This window comes from Lynx rufus, unplaced genomic scaffold, assembly GCF_022079265.1.
Source record: "Lynx rufus isolate CCGP_SWC_20201006 ecotype Redwood Valley unplaced genomic scaffold, mLynRuf1.p SCAF_8, whole genome shotgun sequence".
NCBI classification, from domain to species: domain Eukaryota; kingdom Metazoa; phylum Chordata; class Mammalia; order Carnivora; family Felidae; genus Lynx; species Lynx rufus.
In genome coordinates this window covers 129,265,582-129,289,952 of record NW_025814896.1, presented here as the reverse complement: position 1 = coordinate 129,289,952, position 24,371 = coordinate 129,265,582, and the positions used below count along the sequence as shown (strand labels likewise).

Sequence of the window (24,371 nt, the reverse complement as noted above, 5' to 3'; positions counted from 1 at the left end):
GCACACCAGGCAGGAGGCACACTGGCCACAAAACCAGCCCCACGGCCGAGGCAGGGTGGCGATTTAAGGGACAATGAGAGGCCCGTGTAGGCAGGAGGGAGAAAACGGGGGACTGTATGCCCTTACCCTGACAGCAAGCTGAAGACTGAGCAGAAGTTACACAGCCATTCTGCATTTTGGGAGCCACACATTTAGAGTTCAGCGACTTGTTTCAAAGCAATTTAACAGATTATTGAAAAGTCATTATTACTTGCAAAATACAAGTTGAGACAATGAAGGGCACTTTATAAAGCAGGATGAGCCGGGGGCTCTGTGGCTGAACAGTACATACAGCCAGAAAAAAAAAAAAGGCATGTGCACAGAAAGTTCTACAGTCTTTGAAGGCAGTAAATGAGGAAGTGGGAAGATCATGTTACTAGTTTTCAAACACTGCAACTGAGGGGGTTAAAAAAAAAAAAAGGCAGAAAAAGCTTCAAATGTATTTAGAGTCTTTTCGGCTCATTTCTTGCTCAGTTTGAAAGCGTGATGCTGTAAGCAGGAATTTCTGTTGATATATAAAACATACCTGATTAGTCCTGTGGAAGAACAATATTTTACGTGCTTCGGAATCCCTCCCATAGTGCCAGGCACAGGGATGGTGTTCAGCAAACAATGAGCGGGGAAGTAGAGGGGATCGCTCATACTCCAACAAAACAGACACTTTGTGTTCATCTGACTTGAAAGTGATTTAAAAATAAACAAACACCAAGTATTCAAACAAGAATAAACTTCCTCAAAAAGGAAACAATTCCTATAACTAGATCTTCCTGATCCAGGCATCCCTTAGAGTAGAACTTCAAACAGGGTAGAAGAACAGGGCTTCACCCACAGGCTAAAGGAGCAACGGAGTTGTGAATGAAGGCCGGAGTCGTGAATGAAGGCCGCAGTTGTGAATGAAGGCCGTGGGAGCCTTGGTGGAACGTTCACCAGGGCGCCTCCGTTGTTAAAGGTGAAGTATATTCTACCGCACTCCCGTCAGGGCAGCTTTTGATCTCTTTTATAAATGGCCACAAGGCGGATCTACTTTATCCAGTCAGCAAACATTTTCAGACACTCTGCTGCACAGGTACAACCATGGACTGTGAGGATCCAAAACTAAGTAAGAGATGGTCTGTGCCTTCAAGAGTTGGTTTCGGGCTTCGGGTTGGATATTTATTAAAGATGGAACAAGAGGGAGAAGAGCAGAAATGAAAATGACTGAAATATATTGTAAAAGGGGTTATGTTACAAGACCAAACAAAACGATGAGAACACAGGAAAAGGAGGACATTTATGGAAGAGGCTCCTAGAAGAGGCCCCGCCCTGCTGGATGTCCCACAAAATTACGAGGAGACACAGACACAGGTTACTGTTAAAACCTATTATTTTTCCTCATGTTTTCCACCTGGAGCAAAATATACTCAACATGACCTTGAGAAATAAAAATTAAGCAAAAAAAGAAGAAAAAAAAAACTTCAACTAGATTCATTTTAAACACATGGAGAAAGTAAAGACTCATAAGAAACCAATCTTTTCAAAGTTTGTCTAAGCAACACATCCCAACACAATGATGCCACGTAACTTTATCTTCTGATTACCGCACCCCAAAACACCACAGCACTACAATATGATATACCTAACATATTTCTTGCAATTTAACTTGGTAACAGCAGCTCCAGTAAAGGAACCAGGGGCATTCAGAGATAATCTAGCGCTGGGCATTTAAAAATATTTTGCAAACCAATTCTGAAATTTCAGAAAATCATATGGTTAAGTAGACATCAGAAGACGACAACCATAAAGGAACTCAAATTACTTTAAAAATTTTTTTTGGAACAGTAGCCCCTCTTTACTTTTAAGGGATAGCCCTTTATGTATACTAACAATTTACAGTAGAAAAAAGTCATTTCTATTAATATTAGATCTATTTTTGCCAAGGGGCAGAAAATAAATTGGGGCGCCTGGGTGGCGCAGTCGGTTGAGCGTCCGACTTCAGCCAGGTCACGATCTCGCGGTCCGTGAGTTCGAGCCCCGCGTCAGGCTCTGGGCTGATGGCTCAGAGCCTGGAGCCTGCTTCCGATTCTGTGTCTCCCTCTCTCTCTGCCCCTCCCCCGTTCATGCTCTGTCTCTCTCTGTCCCAAAAATAAATAAACGTTGAAAAAAAAAAAAATTTAAAAAAAAAAAAAAAGAAAAAAGAAAGAAAATAAATTATATTCTAAAACACTTGTAAATATAAATTCACAAAATGCATTTTACATATCACTATACAGGAGTAAAAGAAATATGAAGATGAAAAGAGCACCTCAAGCTTCTTTTTGTTCACTTCTATCATCAAAAGACTTTTTTTTTTTCCTTTTAGCTTTCAGAGAAAAGCAAACAAAAAAAAAATAAACAAAGAAAAGTTCATGTTCATTAAATTAAGGTCATCCTGTTATAAGCTAGATGCATTTTGGCTTTGAGAGCATTTAAAAATAAAATAGAAATAATTTTATAATCAGAAAAAAGTTTAAGTAGATTACATTAAAATTACTTTTGTTTAATACAGATTATTCATCATGAGACAAAACACTTATTATTTAGAAAAAAGATAAAATTCAGTAAACAAAGTCACATACCAAGCTTCAGGCAGCAAGACAGAATATTCATGTGGAGAAGTGGTCTCCGGGAAGTTGGAGAGAATCGCGAGGCGATGAGGAAGCAGGTCTGATCCATGATAAGTGAACAGAATTTCTAGGGCTTGTACATTACTTTCCTGTACAAACGGCAAGGGTTAAGTTTCCAATGTAAACCTCAGAAAAAAAGGAATGATTTTGTAGGACAACATCCAAAAACCTAAAATTAGCTCATTATGCAGTTCTGATATAAAAGGTACTTTGAAATATTTCCAATTCTTCCTAGTCTGCACCACATATCTCAATCTAATGCTATGAAAATTACTTATTTTTAAAACTCAGAATGATGAATAAACATTTTTAAAAATATAGTTCCAGGAGTGCCTGGGTGGCTCAGTCGGTTAAACACCCAATTCTGGCTCATGTCATGATCTCACGGCTCGTGGGTTGAAGTCCCGCATGGGGCTCTATGCTGATAGCTCAGAACGTGGAACCTGCTTCAGATTCTGTCTCCCTCTCTCTCTGCCCGCCCCCCCTGCCCGAGCCCGGCCCTCCCCCATTCATGCTCACTCTCTCTCTCTCTCTCAAAAATAAACAAACATTAAAAAACTTTTTTTAAATATGGTTCCATTTTCTCTACATTAATACTACAACAAAAAATGAAATAATGGCAAATGCATGCAATAACATTAACCGAACGGCTCAGAGACTTAGAAAGTGTTAATAACCATAATTATTTTATTTACAAAAAAGAAATTACCCGAGCATAAGTTCTTGCTGAGAGAACAATATTCTGATTCCTGAACTTCTTAAAGAATTCAGCATCATATCTCTGTTCAGATGCATGAGGTACTCCCAGGATTTCCTGAGGGGAAAGAGCGACTTAATAATGAAAAGGCTTTTAAATATGGGTGACAAGAAAATATTAAAAAACCTTTACAACTCTGCCTCCCTAAATAAATAAGCCCTGAATTAATTAAACTATCAACTGTTAACTGAAGTAGTACATCTGCATTCTTGCCTTTATTGTGAAAATGGCTGTATTTATAAATGCTGTTAATATAAAGGAAAATTAAAAAGTAAATGAAATAGGCAGTAAAAAATTCATTAGAGTAGGACAACCAAAACCCACCACCTGCTAAAAACAAATAAGCAACCATTATACACAGCTGTGTAGGACAAGCACCTGTGTCTGTAGGGGAACTTTAGATTAACCTTACTGCTGCTGGTGATCTATATAAAATGCAGATGGAACCATTCATTCGTTCAACAAATATTTATCGAGTGTCCACTATGTGCCAGGGGCGCTGTGACAGGCAGCAGCGATACAATGAACGATACACTTGCCCTGCCCTCCAAATTGCTTAAAACCTAGTAGGGAAGACAAATGAGCAGCTAGGAACAGAGAAAGGGAAACACACACACATAGGAAAGGTGCTATGAAACTAGTTTTGGGAGGACGGAGAAGGCTTCCTAGAAGTGGCACCGAAGCTGAAACGTAAAAGACAAACGGGAAAGAGTCAGCCAAGGAAACTGCAGGTGCAGATCTCCCCTCTGCCACGTAGGACACAGGGCTCACATCTGCCATGTTTCACGCTGAACCCCAGATACCTAGCAGACTGCTTTCACATAATAACCGATAAATAATTTGTTGACTGAATTAATTTACTGAGGTAGGAAAGAGAGAAGAATGAGGAGGTGTGGAGGAGGTGAGGGAGGGAGGATGGAGGGTTGAGAAGGTCACTTGCAAACATGTTGGGTTTGAAACTTTAGCAAGTCTAAAAGAAGCTTCCCAGAAGGCAAGTGGATGGATAGATCTGGAGTTCTGGGGTAAGGTATGCGTTATGTAGAGGATGTATTGTAATTAATACAAAAGTGACTATGATTTTTGGGATGAGCACTGGGTGTTGTATGGAAACCAATTTGACAATAAGCTTCATATATTGAAAAAAAAAACAAAAAAACAAAAGTGACTATGATTTCGAGGGGGATTAAGTTGAGTGAAACCAGCCTTAAGGAGCAACATCATTTAAAGGATCGGCCAAAAAAACCAAAAAGTAGAGTAGTGGGGGCGAGAGGAATCTGCACCTGAAAAGCAGACGGAGGAGCCAGAGAAGGAAGGGGGAGGGGGAAGAGTTTAACACATACTCATGGAAACCAAAAAAGCAAGCAAGCACTTCAAAAGTGTTCCCCGCTCCCCAACCTCATCCACAACAGTCGTTTCCTTTATTCCCTCAGTTACACATCCTAGGACCGCCCTGGATCTTTCTTACCAAGAAGGAACTCTCTGGACACCTCCACGTCAAGCACCAGACTTGTGAGCGACTGCTCCTTCCACCCACCCAGTCCCTGGCATTCCAGCAACTCCTCAGCCTCACAGACATATCCAATCCACCGACCCCAGGCTTTCTACCTGCTCTCTCTCCTCAAAGTCTCTTATCCCTTCTAACCAACTTAATCCCTGGCCCATCATTATACAGAGATTTCTTTAATCCCTTGCTTCTTTCCCTTTATCATGTTCACCTGGCAAAACTTAATCCTTAGTCAAAGGCAACTATGAACCCTGATTACAAGTTACCCAAAGTCTCTGCAGAAATACTACAAAACCAAGCTGACAGTTCTCATTTCCAGATCTCAACACCGTTAGGGCCCCGATTCAAATGAACTAACTGTAAAAACATTCGTGAGGCAACCTGGGAAAATTGAATGTGAGGCGGATATCAAATGATGTTAGGGAATTACTACTCATTTTGTTAGAAATAATACAGTGCTATTGTGGTTATTTTTTTAAAGTCTTTACCAATTACAGACACTACTTAAGTATTTACGGGTACAATGATAAGGCGTCTAGGATTTGCTTTGAAATGACTAAGTGAAAGAAAAGGCAGGAGTGGAGAGTAAGATACAAGATTGGTAAAATGGTTGAAGCTGGGCAGTGAGGACATCCAGGCTCATTATACTCTTCTCTATATTTTAAAGAAAGTTTGAAGTTTTATAAACTCAATTCAAACATGCTGTCCCACAATGCTACAACATTTCCCTAACAGGCTTTCTCTCCTATTCTGTTAAGAACTTTTCCACAATTCTTTCATTCTTTCCAAACCTCCATCACCTTATTCCCATCTCCATTCTCGACTAAAAACTTGCTTCCTATACTTTAACTGACACTATTAGATGGGAAAGCTCTCATTTTCCAACCCACTAACACTGTACATCTACCTGTACTGATACCAATAGGATTTTCCTCCTGTCAGTTACAACAGAAAAATTATATACATCTGCTCCCAAAACAGCCTCAAACCCCACTCAAGCTCCGGATCCCATTTCTCCTATTTCTACAATCATGCCATTATCTCTTCTTTCTTCTGTTCAGTAAATTCCTCCTCACCCTCCACTGGTTCATTCCCATTAGTATATGAACAATACGTCTTCTTCCTTCCATGAAAAAAAAAAAAAAACAACTCCTGATTTTATATACCCTGTAGCTACCCCCACCTTCTTGGCTCCCTTGAAACAAAATTTCTTGAAAGAGCTGCCCACAACTGTCTCCACTTACCCCCTTCCTGTTGTTTCCTAGACCCACTCAATCTCTAACAATTCAAGTTCTTACACAGCATGAAAGTCCTTTCATCATGTATCCAGAAGCTATTCTAACCACCCCTCCTCCTTTTGGTCTGTGCTGCCCCCCCGCCAAACCCCACGAGCTGTCTCTGCCAGGTGCACCCCATCTTCTTAAATGCCGCTAGGCCTTTCCTCATACAGCAGGTCGCTTATCAGCACTGGCTACTGAATACAAGAGACTTCATTAGGAGTTCTTGCTTTCTACTCAAATTACCTTCCTTCCCCAAGTCTCAGTTTTCACATCCATAAAACTGCAAGGATAGTACCAGCCTCAAAGGACTGCTGAGAAATAATCTGGATTAAGTTCACAGCACAGTGGCTAAATCCTCAACAAATGCGTTGGTATTAAGGTATTGTCTGACCTACTGATTGCTTCAACAAATATTTGCTGAGCTCCTCAATGAGCCAGGTATCAATCTGAGTTTAGGGATGTCAAGACAAACAAGACAAATCCCCTATGCCTTTACGGAACTTCTATCATCATGTGCCCCTCATAGTAATCCACCCCCCCCCCCCGCCCCTAAAACCCACCTGCCTTTTTTTAAGTACTAGTTGCACTATCACTTCCTTTGAGGCATCTTCTTGGGACACCCCCAGGACTCCACTATGCCCCCTCACCAGTTCTTTGCACATTATTATAGTCACTTAGTGCCTATAAAGTGAAGACTCCAGAAGGACAGCTCCCTATTCTTACCTCCACCTCCTGCATGACAGCTGGTACTTACCAGGCACTCGCGTGAACTTTAAATGAATCCATTTTTATCTAATTCATCACAGAATTAATAAAATAAGCTATGCACTATGATTAAAATGCAATGCCTGTCTCTACCACTATCCAGCTGGTTAGCCACTGTATCTGAACATCCTCATTTTTAAGTTTTAATAGCCAAATTCATCAATTTCACCTACTTTTTGAAAGCTTAATTAGCCTAATTCACTCAGAAAGTGGGCTCGACAAATACTTTAAAAAATGTAATAGTACCTCCTATTATCGAATCGGAAATATTACCAAATAAGAAATAGCAATTCAGTAACTAAAGGGCAATAAAAAAAAAATTAACTGCATAGTCAAACTCTGAACATTTTATGGAACTCCTTAAGATCTCAAAATCAGTAAGATTTAGTAAAACAAAGGCTAAGAAAAAATAATAAACTATATCTGTACCGACTTCTGCAGTTCATAACACACTTTTATGTATTACTTCAAAATATAAGTCCAACACAGGATGCCTGGGGGGCTCAGTCAGTTAAGCGTCCGACTCTTGGTTCCGGCTCAGGTCATGATCTCACAGTTCGTGAGTTCAAGCCCCACATGGGGATCTGTGCTGACAGCTCAGAGCCTGGAGCCTGCTTCGGATTCTGTGTCTCCCTCTCTCTCTGCCCCTCCCCCACTCATGTTCTGTGTCTCTCAAAAATGAATTAACGTTAAAAAAAAAATTTTTTTTTAGAAGAAAAAGTCCAACACAGTAAAAGGTAGGCTTTAAAATAATATGGCCATCCAACAAACTAGCAGTAGTGACAGACAAAAGTATTTTCACTCTTATGTGGATCCTGAGAAACTTAACAGAAGACTATGGGGGAGGGGAAGGGGAAAAAAAAAAGAGAGGGAGGAAGGCAAACCATAAGAGACTCTTAAAAACTGAGAATAAACTGAGGGTTGATGCGGGGTGGGAAGGAGGTGAAGTAGGTGATGGGCATTGAGGAGGGCACCTGTTGGGATGAGCACTGGGTGTTGTATGGAAACCGATTTGACAATAAATTTCATTATTAAAAAAAAATAAATAAAACAAAAAAACAAAAAAAAGTATTTTGTGTGAAAATGATATACTCACTACTATGTTTTCTAATAACCATAAATAGCCCTCTTTTGTCATTGGTATTTTGTCTGAAAACACTTCTATTTTTATTACCAGGTGGGAAATCAAAGTCTCTTGGATTTGCCTGCAGGTAGGATAAGGATTAAATACCTGCGTATTAACACAGGGACAAGATCACATCACCAGGTGTCACATTTACTGGGCGCCTGCTGTGCCAGTACCAAGGCCCCCAGAAAGGAGGCTTAACACAGACCGCGAAGTAACCTGCCAGGGAAGCCAAACTTTGAAAGTTGGAAATTTGTATTAGTTTCTGGGTAATTTCGGCTAAAAGCGTCACGTGAAAAAGCCATCTAACTTATTTCTATTTGCTGAAATAGTTTTAACAACACTTGAATCGTGCTACTGAACGTGGTTTGAACATCAGGGTTTGTGTCCCCGAAAGAAATAAATATAAAGTATACTTTTTTTAAGTTCAAGTGTCTAATTTTGGCCATAATTAGAATCAAAGTTCAACCAACTAAATTCAACAAATCACTGAAATAAAATGAGTAAGAAATATTCATATTAGGATTATGAAAACCCAGTATATACTGAAAGTTGGCTAGAGACAGCTACACACCATACCTGAAAATAAAAATGTAAAATAAAAGTAAATCAAAAGGGTCATATATCCAGAAAACATATATACCAAAACAGCTAGTCTTTCTATTCCCTAGACTAACACAACAACTTGTGCCTTCCACAATCTCTAATTTTTACCAAAGCTGGTATGCAAGAGAAACTGCTTCTGCACAAAATGATATTTTCGTAAACAACAGTTTTAAAGATCAGATCTGTCAGATATTAGGGCGGCCGTAGCATTTACAATAACAGATCGAACAAACATAATTGGTTTGATTAAAACTACTCCTCACCTCGTATGTTGCAAGCCGATCTAAGTAGGTTAATAATTTCAGCCGACAACGGCAAAGTTCCTTTTGCTCCAGTGTTAACCTGTTGTGAATAATATTAGGCCACTTATATTAACACAGAAGCACAGTTCTCTAGGAGTTAAAATAGAATAAAAATAACCAGTATTCCACTAAGCCCCAAACTGACAGAACAATACACAGAAGCACCAGGGTGAAATAAGAGCAAATGCATTTGATGGAAGTTGCTGGAATGATTGAGAGCAATTAATCCTAGTAAAGAACACACTTAACTGACTAGTTATTTTAAAGACACTAGCAAATGAACAGCAATAAATCATTTACTTCGAAAAGTTTACTAATTTAAGTAGTTCCTGTCTCCTCTTCATCTCCTTCTCCTTCTTATTCTTGGCAGACTCTTCATCAGGTGGTGAAAGCTCTTCATAGGGGAGATTGTCAATGTCTACTTCACCAGGTAATGTGAATCTGCACGAAGAAACAGAAGACCCAAAGCTATTCGTGAAAGCAGCTTTCTCCTACTTTGGCTGATTTTATTACTAAGTTGATTTTCACAGAAACAGAAACAACCAATTATTTGAAAGAATGCTTTTTGTATTGCAGGCAAAGAGATGCACATGCTATATCCACAGGATGAGCAAAACGTCATCACTAATCATCACATACAGAAATTTTAAAATCATGACAATAAAAACTACTTAGGAAAACACGGGAGGTTATATTCACCCAAGGTGAAACGGCCGATGAAGAAAATGTTGCCCAGAGTTTATAATCTGAATCACTTCTTTTTAAGGTTTTAAAATGGTAATGAATGTCCGTCTCATTTACGTTATTTATTTATCAAATACACAATCACGTTTGTAACTTTAAAGAGTTCCAAATGTCTGATGAGCAATGCCTCTTGTCAAGTAACTTTACTACTATTACTAACAGGCATTTGTGTGGTACTTAAAAGCTTATGAAGTGCTTTTGCAAAACACATAATTTAAGCACTCCAATTCTCTAAAGAGGGTACGAGGCCAGAGACAAAGTGAATGAAGCTCACACTTGCCCGGGGGGTGCTTCCGACTAGTGAGCACACCCAGGTCCATGCCTTCAGCCCACAGCTTAGAAACTGCCAGCATCCAATAACACTTCGTAGAACTTGCTCTTTTCTTAGCACCAAGCTCTCATATGTACAATACTTAACTCAAAGTAAAGAAAGCTGTGACCTCAGATAAGGGAAGCATTGATCGAAGTCAACTGTCTCATTACAGGATAAACCTAAATAAAGAAGTTTACCTTTCACCACGTCTCAGCTTAAATGTTTTCACAAAGTCACCTTTATTCCTGAATCCAAGTCTTTCTGTGACCAACCTGCCATCATCTGCTCCTTTCCCTATCGCCACCAGGGCCTCCAGGTCCGTGCCTTTCAATCCATACTGAAGCAGTTCCTTTGCAGCGTCCACATTTTCGGGAACCCTTTCCAAACACTCATGAAGAACCCAAGATCGTTTCTTTATTTTACTCTGGATACAAATAAAAAAGAGGCATTACAGAACCCATGACATGTGACAGCACCTAACAGCTGCCTTCTAGAATTGTAAAGCCATACCTAAGGAAGTCTAGCTACCTATGCCCTTGGCCCACAGGAAAAGGAAAATTCCCCAACAATGATTAAAATGGGACGTAGAGAATGAGATTCCTACAGCGTTCCTTTCTCTTCTAATGAAGAGAAACCCAAAGCTGAAACCCAAAGCTTCAGGACTCTTTTTCAGAAACATAAAAAAGATCTGCCCAGAGTTTTATAGCTGCTCGTTAGTTTGCATTTGGGCTATATAATAGAGTCGAAAATAAAGCAGAAAAGCAAAATAAGATATATCCTATTGTAACAAGCATGTTTAACTTTGAAACGAAACTAATGAGGCATAGAACATCACAGTTCTGTATTTACTTGACCATGAGATGTATCACAAAGTGCGGATGATAATTTAATCATCAAAGTCATAATATGCTATTCTTTGGAAAGACCAAGGGCCTATTCCTCCCACCCAACTGCTTCCTCTGACTCCACTCAAAATCCCTGACTTTCCCTCCTCTTAGAGTCATTGTGGTTATAAATTTTAAGTGACATTTGACTTTTACCCTTTATTCTTTTTACATATTTCATTCTATCAATTCTTCCTTCAAATGTCGCCTAACTCACTTCCTCTTCTCCAGGTCTATGGCCTCCATACCAGTCTATGTCATCAACACATAACATCTGTGACACCAGAAGGGTCTCTTGCCCTTAGAGGGTTTCCCCACCATCACTCCCCTTCCACACCAACTCGTCTTCTACACCACCTCCCTCAGCACCTCCACAGTCAAAAATCCACAACACTTCCCGTTACCCTACAGATAAAAAGCTTAAGTCATCACAAGTCTTCAACATCCTCTGGAACCCAAATCAATGTATCTTTCTAATCATATTTCCCCAAGTTCACTACTGTTGAATACCAGATCCAGCAGATTGGTTTACTTACAGAGCTCATTTACTCATCCAAGAAATAGCTAGTGGGCACCTACTGGGGACCAGGTACTAAACTAGACATGAAGCAATGATTAGGACAGATTTAGTCAATGCCACAGGTCATGCTCATTTTCTTCTCATTTGCTCATACCATTTGTCCCATGAAGAATGCCTTCCAATCTTTTAACTCCAGGAGGCCTGCTCTGAATTCTCTCAAACCTGCTCAAAACATCTTCACTACAAAGGGCCTTCCATAACCACTAGGTCTAAAATCATTGCTACTTTCACTGGGTTCCCACAGCATTTATCTGGAATCTTCCTGCATAGTTATTTATATTTATTTTTTTAATTTTTTTAATGTTTATTTATTTTTGAGAGAGACAGACAGACACACAGCACAAGCGGGGAAGGGGCAGAGAGAAAGGGAGACACAGACTCCGGGCCCCGGGCGAAGCAGGCTCTGGGCCCTGAGCGAAGCAGGCTCCGGGCCCCGAGCTGTCAGCACAGAGCCCGACACGGGGCTCAAACTCATGAACTGTGAGATCATGACCTGAGCCGAAGTTGGACACTTAACCGACTGAGCCACCCAGGCATCCCTAGTTATTTATATTTTAGACAAGAGGCTTATCTTCTCAGAAAGATTATAAGCTCCCTAAAAGGGAAGGTCATATTTATGTCTCTCCTGTACCCCTTTCACCTCCCCTCGCCAAGTGCTTTGACTCTTAACTGCCTATTTATTTCACTGAATTAAGTATTTCTCCCAATAAAAAAATGTACCTGCTCTCTCTCAACACCTGTCAGCTCCTTCAGAGACCAAAACTGTCCTCTACTGTGTTCCAGAAAAAGCCCTAAGCGGGTATACATAAACTCACAACTCACTGTCTTGATCACAAAAGAAGAAAGATAATATAGCTTTGGTGTTCTGATATTCTAAAGGATATATGAGCAACTTTTTCTCTTTCATGATCTCTCACGCTCTCTCTTCTCTGGCGTCTTGTACTAACAGTTTATCTTCCAGTTTTATCGAAGCATCAACTTCTTACTTACAACTTTTTCAGATTTTTATTTTTAATTACTCGTGTACATAAATTGTAAGGAAAACAATTACAACATTTTCCCAACATTTCTTAGATCTTCCTACAGGCAAAGGTATTCTCTTTTCTCAACGTCACGTGAAGAACCACACGCCTCTCGAAAGCATGCCAGAAACCCAACCGCTCCCTCACAAAGGTTCCAACGGTACAAATACACAGGATACAACACACGTTAACTCAGGCAGCAGGAAGCAGGAGGAATCCAGTTGGAAATTTTACACTTGATCTTAGCCAAAAGGCCGAGAAGCGATTCCAATTGGAAAATTTAAACACAAAGGGAGAATTTGGCAGGCTTGTTACATCGCCTCTCAGCTTCAAAAGTTCTCTTCACGGCTATCTCTGGGATAGACAGGATTCCCATTTTTTAATGGACAGAATATCAAGCTTCATCAGGAGAGGGCGCTAGAAGGCCACTGTGGAGGAAAGGCTCTGGTTTCTAGTCCTAACAGGCTCAGGGTCTAAACTTCTTGCTCCTGTGGCTTAGCAGCCAATGCATGTAGGAGCCCTCCAGAGTGCTTACTCCCCCCCTTGCTCTGCTGAACACAACTTCCCCTGAATGTCAGTTGTACTCCTATGGGCAGATTCCTTCCCAGTGAATCTCCCAGGCACCCAGCAGAAGGGGAGGTGTCTTTCCAGACTATCTCCACCTGCGTAGCAGGACCTTTTTCTTTTCAGTCATGGCCATGGGTCCTTATCTGAGGTCTTCCGACCCCTAACCTCCGCTTACTGTTGCACCTAGCGGCAGGCATCAGTTTGCTCATCCATCCTACCTTTTCCTACCTGCCAACCTTGGCATCTAAGAACCAGCCCTGGCCCAAGACACAGCAGAGAACTCTTCCTGCCGATGTGCTGCAACCACTCTTCAGTGAGGTCTGAATCCCAGCTCCCTTCCAAGTCTGTTCCCTCCTTGGGTATGCTCCTTCAGCCCTAGGGTAGTCCTTAATGTTCTCTTTACCCCTTTATAGGAAATCTCACTAGAAAATAATGTTCCAGGGGTGCCTGGGCAGCTCAGTTGGTTAAGCGTCTGACTCTTGATTTCAGCTCAGGTCATGATCTCAGTGGATGGAGCCCCACGTCAGGCTCTGTGCTGACAGTGTGGAACCTGTTTGGGATTCTCTCCCCCTCTCTCTGCCTCTCCCCTGCTTGCATGCACATGCTTTTTCTCTCTCTCTCTCAAAATAAATTTTTTAAAAATGCTCCATATTAAAACTTTCCCTGTCCAAATTACTAGGTGGTTTCTGGTTCCTGATGAGACCCTTAATGATGTAGGTGAAGAAAGGTAAGTGATGTAGAGGAAGAGAAAGGATTAGACCAAAAAACCAGATAGTTAGCTGGCTTATCAGTGAATATTTGTTCACACATCTTCAGCACCAAGGTCCAGCTGCAGGGCCAATACAACCGGATAACTCCTCCAGGTTGAAAAAGCTTTAGAAATGTCAGCAATATATAATGCTCCCAAAAAAAGGCCCATAACCAAAAAGTATCCCATAATTTGAATTTTACCACGTTAGGAAAATATGTAAACATACCAAGTAACTCTGAATGGAAGCAATGTTGACCGCGGACTTCCTCCACTGTCTCTGATACACTAGGTCAGTGTCCAGGCCGTACGTCTGAGCCAGAGACAAGGCTTCCTCGTATTCTTCACTTTCAATCTTGGGACAAGGAAATGGGAACAGGAACGTTACATTACTGAAGCGCCCAAGGTGTCACTATCATGATGCAATCACCTTAACCCTTACAGCATGTTATGCATTCCCAACTATTCTCATAGGCACTGTGGCACCAGGAGCCCAAAGCCTTGAGTGGCAGAAAGAGCAAGCGCTTCTTTCCACTCTTTAACAGACAGCTGAGAGACAGCTGAAATGCCCATATTTATGGAGTAAAATGATGGTGAAACCAAGACAAGGAGAACCGACAGCCTGACTCCTGGTCAGAGCCCACCCCGGACACTACAGCACCCGGCACAAACAACTAGAACGCTCAGAGTGGACCAAATCTGCTTCCCAAGCAGATGCCTGATTAGAAAGCAAGTCTGCATTTCTTCCCTTACCATCTGCAGTCTGAGGAGACAGCTGCACTGAACACAGATAAGGTGAGCGCTGAAGGCCACGTGAAGGGCAGCAAAGACCCAGCTAATCCACAAAGTGGACCAACGGTCTCAGTGAATTCATCTTTCATCCACTGTTTTTATTTTGATTCCTCAGGCATAAAAACCAGCATTATTTTCAAAAGCTCTATAATACCGATATTTCTAACAGGTCAATGATAGGACGATCCCTCTTTAAATTTCTGTGTTAAAAAAATTAGTTTTTCTCATTCCAATAAAATAAAAGCTGGATGCCTATGCACTCTGACAGCGATAGGACGCTCCCTCACCTTTCTCTGATAAAGCTCTTCTGGAGTCGTGGAGCGCAAACTCACGAGGCGGTAGTTTTTAGTAATGGTTCGCGGGCGTTTCCGTGGAGGCGCAAATCGCTCCATCTCCGTCACCAGGTACAGGCCCTGCTTTATGTAGCCGAAGTAGCGAGCCTTCGCGGATATTTCCTGATCGGAATCCGAATCCTCTTCACCTTCCTCTTCGTCTCCACCCCTAGTCTCCAAACGAGATCGTTTGGGAGCAAGTTTAATCTCACACTAAATTGAAAAAGGAAATGTTAAATCAGTAGTGAGGAGCTGAAGACAAGCTTTAGAGTGAGAAAAATATTTTTAATTCTGCTCTGGTTCAATGCATGACACGAGCCATGTGATTAAGAATAAGCTTCAAGAGAACCCAATACAGACAGTATATACATCAACACTTCCAGAAAGATCCTCTGTCTTATTGGCTCCAAATCTCCAAAACCAAAGCCTGTTTTAAAAACAGCTCATTAATATGATCTCCCAAATATATGCCTGGCAATTATTTTAGGGAAACAAAAAGAATGTTAATATCTTCACTTTGGTATTTTTGTACCTGCTGCAGAAAAAACAGGAGTTTTTCATCTATTTAGAAAATGAACATGAAGGTATTTATTTGCTTTACTGAGACTAGCTTTCCTGCCCTCCCTCCCTTTGGGGAAAAAAAAATGTGTAACAGCTTCATAAAGTTCTGAGTCTGAAAGCCTGACTGTTGACGATAACTTTCATTCCAGACTTAACAGAGTTGGCTTAGATTTTAAGCCATGGTTCTTTTTAAATCACATCTGTAGACTCAGTAACAAACTTTGAGATTTAAAAAAAAAAAAAAACATACTTGTGAATCTGCACTGAAATGAAAGCTATTGAAGGTCATTACACTTGAAAGACTTAGAATTGTTCATGATAAAAACAGAACTTTATGGGACTAGCCTCAATTTTCAAGTCTTCTGTCATGACAAACAAGCTTTCTTTACTAAAAGAACCAGAATTTTTAAGTTCCCAAACTTCAGGGAAATAGTTTGTTAAAGACCATATCTAACTAGAAATACCTTTTACATTTTAAGATGTCCAATCTAAGAAAAAGAACAAAATATGTCATGTCCGTGAAGAAAAAATGCTTTTACAAAGAGCAAAATGACTCCATTTTCTCCATTCTTTTACAACGCAAATTTGTTAATTGACTCAACAATAGATCTTTCTTATTATCCTCACTGAATCTCTGATTCCAGTCACAGGGTGGTGTTTTTAAAAACAAGATTAGATGATGGGCTAGCTAAAATTTAAAAATCAAACGTTTATCCATACTTCAATAAAAATAATGGACAAAAATCACTAAAAACTAAATCAGGTGTTTGGATTTTTGGTGAAATACAGGTTTTCTTTCCAACACACTAGCTGCTCCAAAAGGGAAAGCATTACCTCCAAACTTAAAAATCCTCCATCATGGGTAGCAGTGACTTGAGGTGATGGTTCAAACCACTCACAGGATTTTCCCAGTAAATTCTTCAAAGTTTTCACCGACGAAACCGTCAAAGCACCAGAACAGCGAGCCAAAGTCACTGCACCGGCTGCCCACCAATTTACATCAATCAGTGGGTAAAAGGACTCTTTATCTAATGGGGAAAGTAAATCAACACAAGCGCCTCGTCAATGTGCATTAACTACAACACATTTAGTCCAATGATCAATTTAAAAACCATATTTGGGCCCTAAACGTGTTCAATAAGAAAAAATAAATTAAAGTCGTCACCCAAATTTTTACAAAATGGTACCTGAGTTCCGACAATTTGTCAAAGTCCAAAATTCTAAGGATGCAGGAGCAGTAAATATCTTTAGGTCTTCCCTCTCAAAAAATGAAGTCTACCAACACATGTCAACAGAACAGGTTGAAATGTTGGTGTGTATGAAGCATACGTATCATAAAGGTTCTAAAAGGTTTTGAAAAATGTTCACATATCCCTTTTCAGACTAACAATAGGAGAGAATCATACACTTAAAAAAAATTTAAGACAGACATATAATAGTTTTCACTTCTAAAGTTTATTTTGAGGGGGGAGGGGCAGAGAGAGAGAGGGAGAAGGAGAATCCTAAGCAGGCTCCATGCTGTCAGCTGAGAGCCCAACTCGGGGCTCGGACCCAAGAACCATGAGGTCATGACCTGAGCTAAAACCAAGAGTCGGACACCCAACGACTGAGCCACCCAGATGCCCCAATGCTGATTTCCTCTTAAAGATTTGAAGGAGACCAGGACTGCCACCTCAAAATTGACCAGTTTGACATAAGAAATATGTTAAGATGCAGAAATGAGTGAAACTCAAAGTTCTTTTTGTCTTGGCACTTAATAATTTTATTGTTCCCTTGATAAGATGCTGCGGAAAACCAACTTCCAACCAACCCTCGGAATCACTCATTTCTGGGTACTACTCCCAACGTACATGCTAGTAACTTCGGTTTTGTTTTTCTCCTGTTAATCTGTCTTCTGTCAATCTAATTTTACAGGACCCCAGCCAGAGAACCGTGGAAGGTAAAAAGAAAAAGATTTGTTTTCATCCCCTACATATATCATCAAAGAGCACCTTTACTATATAATTACTGTCTCATAAGGTTTCAATTATCGTATTTCATACAACTCACCTTTGATTTTTTTTCTCTTCTCAGGAGAGAGCCTCCAGTCAGGATTAAGGTCATCATAGCCTGGCTAAACATGAAAAATATGCACAGGACTTCTTGAGTCAACAATGTAAGAAAATTATGAGAGCATCACTAACAACTATGGATTTTTTGAAATAACAAAATATGGAAGCGATGCTTTCCTTCGATCTCTTAGTCGTATTCTACCTAGCTGTAATCTATTCCTCTTAATAACCTTGCTCTTACACTTAAAATGTGCACCTGGAACCACTGTAACTCAATTTAATGAAGAAAAGAGCATGCAGAAGAAAAGTAAGACAGCGAGTGTGCAATTAATACGATGAGAGCAAGACACACGAACATTCGTTCTGTGCGCACTCATATACACACACTTACACTCCGGGAGGAGAACGGCTATGCTGTGGTGAATAAGCACAAGTCTGGGTACAAGTCCTACTCCTGTAACTTGTAAGTGGAGTGACCCCTCCAGGCCTTAGGCTCCACGGTTCTGAGATTAGACTCTGCAACCTCCATGTTATCCCCAGTTCTAACTTCCTAGGACTAATTTACTACAGAAAAAAATACAACAATGGGATTCTCAAGCTGCCTCCATTCATATTCTAATTTCATGGAACATAATGTCATGCCCACCTTTGAGAAGGTGACGACACATCAATCTCTCTCCACTATCATACAACAGCTGAGATGAACACACTGCCAGACCCCCTCTGGGCTCACTGTTAATTACTGCATCTTCAGAATTACAGCAGTATGGGAAAAGACCAGCAAAAATATCATTTGGCTATGTGAAATCTTAAGCCTAAAGAAAGTAATGCTATATTTAAGTCAAAATGTGCTTTCTCATTTAATATATACTTTATCAACAATTTCTCAGTGGCTAAGCCTTAAGAGTATTAAAATTGATACTTCTTTCCAAGGCCTAAAAGAATTTCCTGATCTCCACTACTATGATAAATCACTCACAGCAGTCACTGAAAACAGAAGATATAATTCTTTAAACTTTACCCAAAAAGTCACCCTAAAAGCCTATTTATATACTAACAGAAGAAATAGATTGTCCCGGTTTACTTTCTCATAATTAACTTTCAAAGATTCAGAATACCAGAAGGTATAGATTACTGAAACTAATCAACTCGGATTCCTTAAGGTCAAATCTTCTTTGGTCACTCATAGGGCACTTCAGACATTTTTAGGGCCTCTGAATCATCAGCTGTACGCGCTCCCACAGCACCTTCATATGGGGACATGTGTGCTTCCCTGCTGACATCGTGGAGTACACAAGGGGAGGGTGGACTAACACTTTAAGTCCCACAAACAACAAGGATGATTCGGCCTTGGGGGAATTTAAGTACATACAGATTACAGTGAAATTTAACAAGAAATCTCCAAAATTTTTTCAAACGAAACCATCTCACTAGTATAAGTACATTGAGAATTCAAGGTGGGCTTGTCTTCATCAGAGCTAATGATGAGGAAGAGCACCGTGAACAAGCTGCACCAGTCCATGAGGGTCAGTTTTCAGACATTTCGGGACTAGACTGTTCCGTGCAGATGGCTTTAATAATGGATGTCTCTTGTGAATTTGATTTTAAACACAAGACAAAGATGTGTTCTTCCGCAGCCAGAACTCTGTCAGAGTCATCTTCGTACTCCCAGACCTATCACAGTACTCACCTGTCACGGTAGCTAAATGCTGAATAAGTGAATCAATTACTTTTTTTTTTTTAATGTTTATTTTTGAGACAGAGAGAGACAGAGCATGAACGGGGGAGGGTCACAGAGAGAGGAAGACACAGAATCCGAAGCAGGTTCCAGGCTCCAAGCTGTCAGCACAGAGCCTGATGTGGGGCTCGAACCCACAAGCCATGAGATCATGACCTGAACCGCAGTCGGACGCCCGACTGACTGAGCCACCCAGGCGCCCCAGGAATGAATTATTCTTTTAAATCACTGCACCCTAATTAGAATGGCTAAGCCATAGGAAAATTAGCTTAGTACTAGTATTCCTGCAGCCTCTCAAAGGTGTGGTCTCTTCTGCTATTTAGTCAATGAACACTGTGCACTTATACTGTGAGGGGGAAGAAAAACCATACATTACTGGCCGCACAACTCAAGCAGGTAGAGAGCTAAGAAACAGATGTGAGTGACTATAACCCAAGTTCAAATATAACAGCTGCCCAAAAAGAGGTATAGATAAAAGTGGAGGGGTCTTCAAAGGGTGAAGAGGTCATTCTGAATATGGCCTCGAGAAAGACAAAGGGGGTTCAAGAGGTATAAAGGAAGTACTACACTGGGTGCCATACGTTCAAGACTGGATAAAATCTGGATATGGCAAATGGGTGGAGGAAGACATTCCAGTCAGCAAACACAGAATGAACAAAAGTACACCGGTAAAAAAAAAAAAAAAAAAAAAAAAAAAAAAAAAAAACTAAACTTATTCAGGAAAACAGTGGGTCAGTTTAACTGAAGTACAGGATATCCATTCTAATTATCTGCATTTTTGCTTGTCTTGGGGTTTTGGCGGAAAGATGGGACTCGCGATGCCATTTTTTGTTGTTGAGCTAAAATTCACATAATGGAAAATTAACCATTTTAAAATGAACATTCAGTGGCACTTTGTACGTTCACAGTGTTGTCACTTCCATTTAGTTTCAAAACATTTGTGTCGATCCAAAATAAAACCACTTACCCGTTAAGCAGTGATTTCCCACTCCCCATCCCCTCAGCCCTGTCCGCTACCAACCCACTTTCTGCCTCAGTGGATTTACCTATTCTGGATATTTCGTATAAATGAGTTCATACAACACGTAACCCCTCGTGTCTGGCTTCTCTGGAGTAGCAGAAGGTTCTCAAGGTATATCCATGTTGTAATATGTATCCGTACTTCGTTCATTTTTACGGCTGAACACAGATTCACGCTAGATATCTGAACTAAATGTTTACTTTCACAATATGTGGGAGTTGGATGAAACTATCTGCACAGTACCTTTAAAAAAGAAGCCCAAACATAACTCTGCTTCAGGCAGAGGTGACCTATCAGACCAGTATCCTGACACAGCTGTGCCTCACTACTCTCAAAGCAGACATTCCCACTGCCTCCCTTCATACTATTCCAACTATTTATGGATAGGTCTCCTCAGGCAAGGGATGCAAGAACAAAAGGAAACTATTGGGACTACCCCAAAATAAAAGACTTGTTGCACAGCAAAGGACACCATCCACAAAATGAAAAAACAACCTACTGAATGGGAGAAGTTATTTGTAAATGGCATGTCCAAAAAGGAGCTAATATCCAAAATATATAAAGAAATTACACAACCCAACACCAAAACCAAATGGTCTAATTTAAAAATGGGCAGAGGACTGCCTTCACTGCATCCCAAAGCGTTTGGATTGTTGTATTTTCATTTTTGTTTGTTTCCATATATTTTTTAATTTCTTCTCTAATTGCCTGGTTGACCCACTCATTCTTTAAAAATTTTTTTTTTAACGTTTATTTATTTTTGGGACAGAGAGAGACAGAGCATGAACGGGGGAGGGGCAGAGAGAGAGGGAGACACACAGAATCGGAAACAGGCTCCAGGCTCTGAGCCATCAGCCCAGAGCCTGACGCGGGGCTCGAACTCACGGACCGCGAGATCGTGACCTGGCTGAAGTCGGACGCTTAACCGACTGCGCCACCCAGGCGCCCCCCCACTCATTCTTTAGTAGGGTGTTCTTTAACCTCCATGCTTTTGGAGGTTTTCCAGACTTTTTCCTGTGGTTGATTTCAAGGTTCATAGCATTGTGGTCTGAAAGTACGCATGGTATAATTTCAATTCTTGTATACTTATGAAGGGCTGTTTTGTGACCCAGTATGTGATCTATCTTGGAGAATGTTCCATGTGCACTCGAGAAGAAAGTATATTCTGTTGCTTTGGGATGCAGAGTTCTAAATATATCTGTCAAGTCCATCTGATCCAATGTATCATTCAGGGCCCTTGTTTCTTTATTGACCGTGTGTCTAGGTGATCTATCCATTTCTGTAAGTGGAGTGTTAAAGTCCCCTGCAATTACCACATTCTTATCAATAAGGTTGCTTATGTTTATGAGTAATTGTTTTATATATTTGGGGGCTCCCGTATTCGGCACATAGACATTTATAACTGTTAGCTCTTCCTGATGGATAGACCCTGTAATTATTATATAATGCCCTTCTTCATCTCTTGTTACAGACTTTAATTTAAAGTCTAGTTTGTCTGATATTAATATGGCTACTCCAGCTTTCTTTTGGCTTCCAGTGGCCAACAGGCACATGAAAAGATGCTCAACGTCACTCCTTATCAGGGAAATACAAATCAAAACCACACTCAGATATCACCTCATGCCAGTCAGAGTGGCCAAAATGAACAAATCAGGAGGCTATAGATGCTGGAGAGGATGCGGAGAAACGGGAACCCTCTTGCACTGTTGGTGGGAATGCAAACTGGTGCAGCCACTCTGGAAAACAGTGTGGAGGTTCCTCAGAAAATTAAAACTAGACCTACCCTATGACCCAGCAATAGCACTGCTAGGAATTTACCCAAGGGATACAGGCGTACTGATGCATAGAGGCACTTGTACCCCAATGTTTATAGCAGCACTCTCAACAATAGCCAAATTATGGAAAGAGCCTACATGTTCATCAACTGATGAATGGATAAAGAAATTGTGGTTTATATACACAATGGAGTACTACATGGCAATGAGAAAGAACGAAATATGGCCCTTTGGAGCAACGTGGATGGAACTGGAGAGTGTGATGCTAAGTGAAATAAGCCATACAGAGAAAGACAGATACCATATGGTTTCACTCTTATGTGGATCTTGAGAAACTTAACAGAAACCCATGGGGGAGGGGAATGAAAAAAAAAAAAAAAAGAGGTTAGAGTGGGAGAGAGCCAAAGCATAAGAGACTCTTAAAAACTGAGAACAGGGGCGCCTGGGTGGCGCAGTCGGTTAAGCGTCCGACTTCAGCCAGGTCACGATCTCGCGGTCTGTGAGTTCGAGCCCCATGTCAGGCTCTGGGCTGATGGCTCGGAGCCTGGAGCCTGTTTCCGATTCTGTGTCTCCCTCTCTCTCTGCCCCTCACCCGTTCATGCTCTGTCTCTCTCTGTCCCAAAAATAAATAAAAAACGTTGAAAAAAAAATTTTTTAAAAACTGAGAACAAACTGAGGGTTGATGGGGGGTGGGAGGGAGGGGAGGGTGGGTGATGGGTATTGAGGAGGGCACCTTTTGGGATGAGCACTGGGTGTTGTATGGAAACCAATTTGACAATAAATTTCATATATTGAAAAAAATAAATAAATAAAAGTGATAATCCACAAAAATAAATAAATAAATAAATAAAATAAAAATGGGCGGAGGACACGAATAGACATTTTTCCAAAGAAGACAAAAAGATGGCCAATAGACACATGAAAAAAATGCTCAATTATCACTCATCATCAGGGAAATGTAGATCAAAACCAGAATAAGATCTCTCACCTCACACCCGTTAAAATGGCTAGAAAAAAAGACAAGAAATAATAAATGTTATCAGGAGCTGTTTCCACTGTTGGTGGAAATGCAAGCTGGTCCCACCACTGTGGAAGACAGTACGAAGTTTCCTCAAAAACTTAAAAATAGACAAACCACACATTCCAGTAATCCCACTACTAAGTATTTACCGGAAAATGAAAGTAAGCAAAGAAAGAAGAGAAAACCACTAATTTGAAGGGATATAGGAGCCCCATATGTTCACTGCAACATGATTTACGACAGCCAGGATATGGAGGCGACCCAGTGTCCGCTGATGCACGAATGGAGAAAAAAGATGTGGTGTATACGTATGATGGAATATTACTCAGCCAAACAAAAGAATGAGATCTCATCATTCACATGGCAACATGCACGGGTATTATGCTACGTGGAGTAAGTCGGACAGAAAGACAAATACTACACGATTTCACTCATGTGTGGAATCTGAAGAGAATATAAATTGACTGATAAATACAGTGAACAAACTGGCAGTTGTGGGGATGGGGAGAAATGGGCAAAATAGGTAAAGGGAATTAAGAGGTAACAAAACAAAACAAAACAAAACAAAAAAAAGCTGATATTCCCATCGCTTCTCTCATACTATTCAAACTGGGCCAGACTTCCCATCCTTCAACCCTAAAACTAACTGTGAGGGGCCCGTGATCTGGCCATGCTTTATGGTATCTGATACACACGCTGTAGGCCGGTGTTTTGAGGGCAGGACCACCAAGGACCCACGGCCCCTGTGAAAGCACTCCAGGGGTGCTCACTCCTAGTGCCATGTTGATATATTCTGAGAAGCAACCTCCCTGTCACTCCTCTGTGGGTGACATGCCACCTCATGACTGAGAACATCCTACAGTGACAGCGATAGCACTGCTTTCTTCAGTTAGGAATTTTGATTGTTGACTCTTTAACAGCTAGAAGCTAAACATAATGAAAGCCGCTGCCTCCAACAGCATAAAAGCAGCCTTTCAACTGCTTATTCATTCCACAAACACTTACTAGTATTTTTTTATGCCAAGCTCTACGTTAGGCCCCGTGGAACAAACATATATTCAGGGTCTTTTCTCCAGGAGCTCACAGTTGAGTGAAGCTGTGAGGACAGCTGCGGATTGTGTCAAGACCAATCACATTAACTGTCATCTTCCCACTTATCTTTCATTGATTGATCCATTTAACAAAATCTGTCCAATACCTA

At 40.7% G+C, this 24,371-nt stretch overlaps 1 protein-coding gene across 1 annotated transcript in view; it reads right to left on the bottom strand.

Moving 5' to 3' along the window:
- Positions 1-24,371, bottom strand: part of NBAS (NBAS subunit of NRZ tethering complex) — a 334,006-nt gene that overhangs the window by 236,594 nt on the left and 73,041 nt on the right. Inside the window, exons 13-21 of the mRNA XM_047068027.1 lie at positions 17,614-17,677; positions 16,399-16,592; positions 14,959-15,216; positions 14,109-14,234; positions 10,351-10,502; positions 9,322-9,462; positions 8,983-9,061; positions 3,391-3,495; positions 2,634-2,770 (exon numbers count right to left, since the gene is read on the bottom strand). Coding sequence (XP_046923983.1) covers positions 2,634-2,770; positions 3,391-3,495; positions 8,983-9,061; positions 9,322-9,462; positions 10,351-10,502; positions 14,109-14,234; positions 14,959-15,216; positions 16,399-16,592; positions 17,614-17,677 — 1,256 coding nt within the window. The remainder of the gene's footprint in view (positions 1-2,633; positions 2,771-3,390; positions 3,496-8,982; positions 9,062-9,321; positions 9,463-10,350; positions 10,503-14,108; positions 14,235-14,958; positions 15,217-16,398; positions 16,593-17,613; positions 17,678-24,371) is intronic.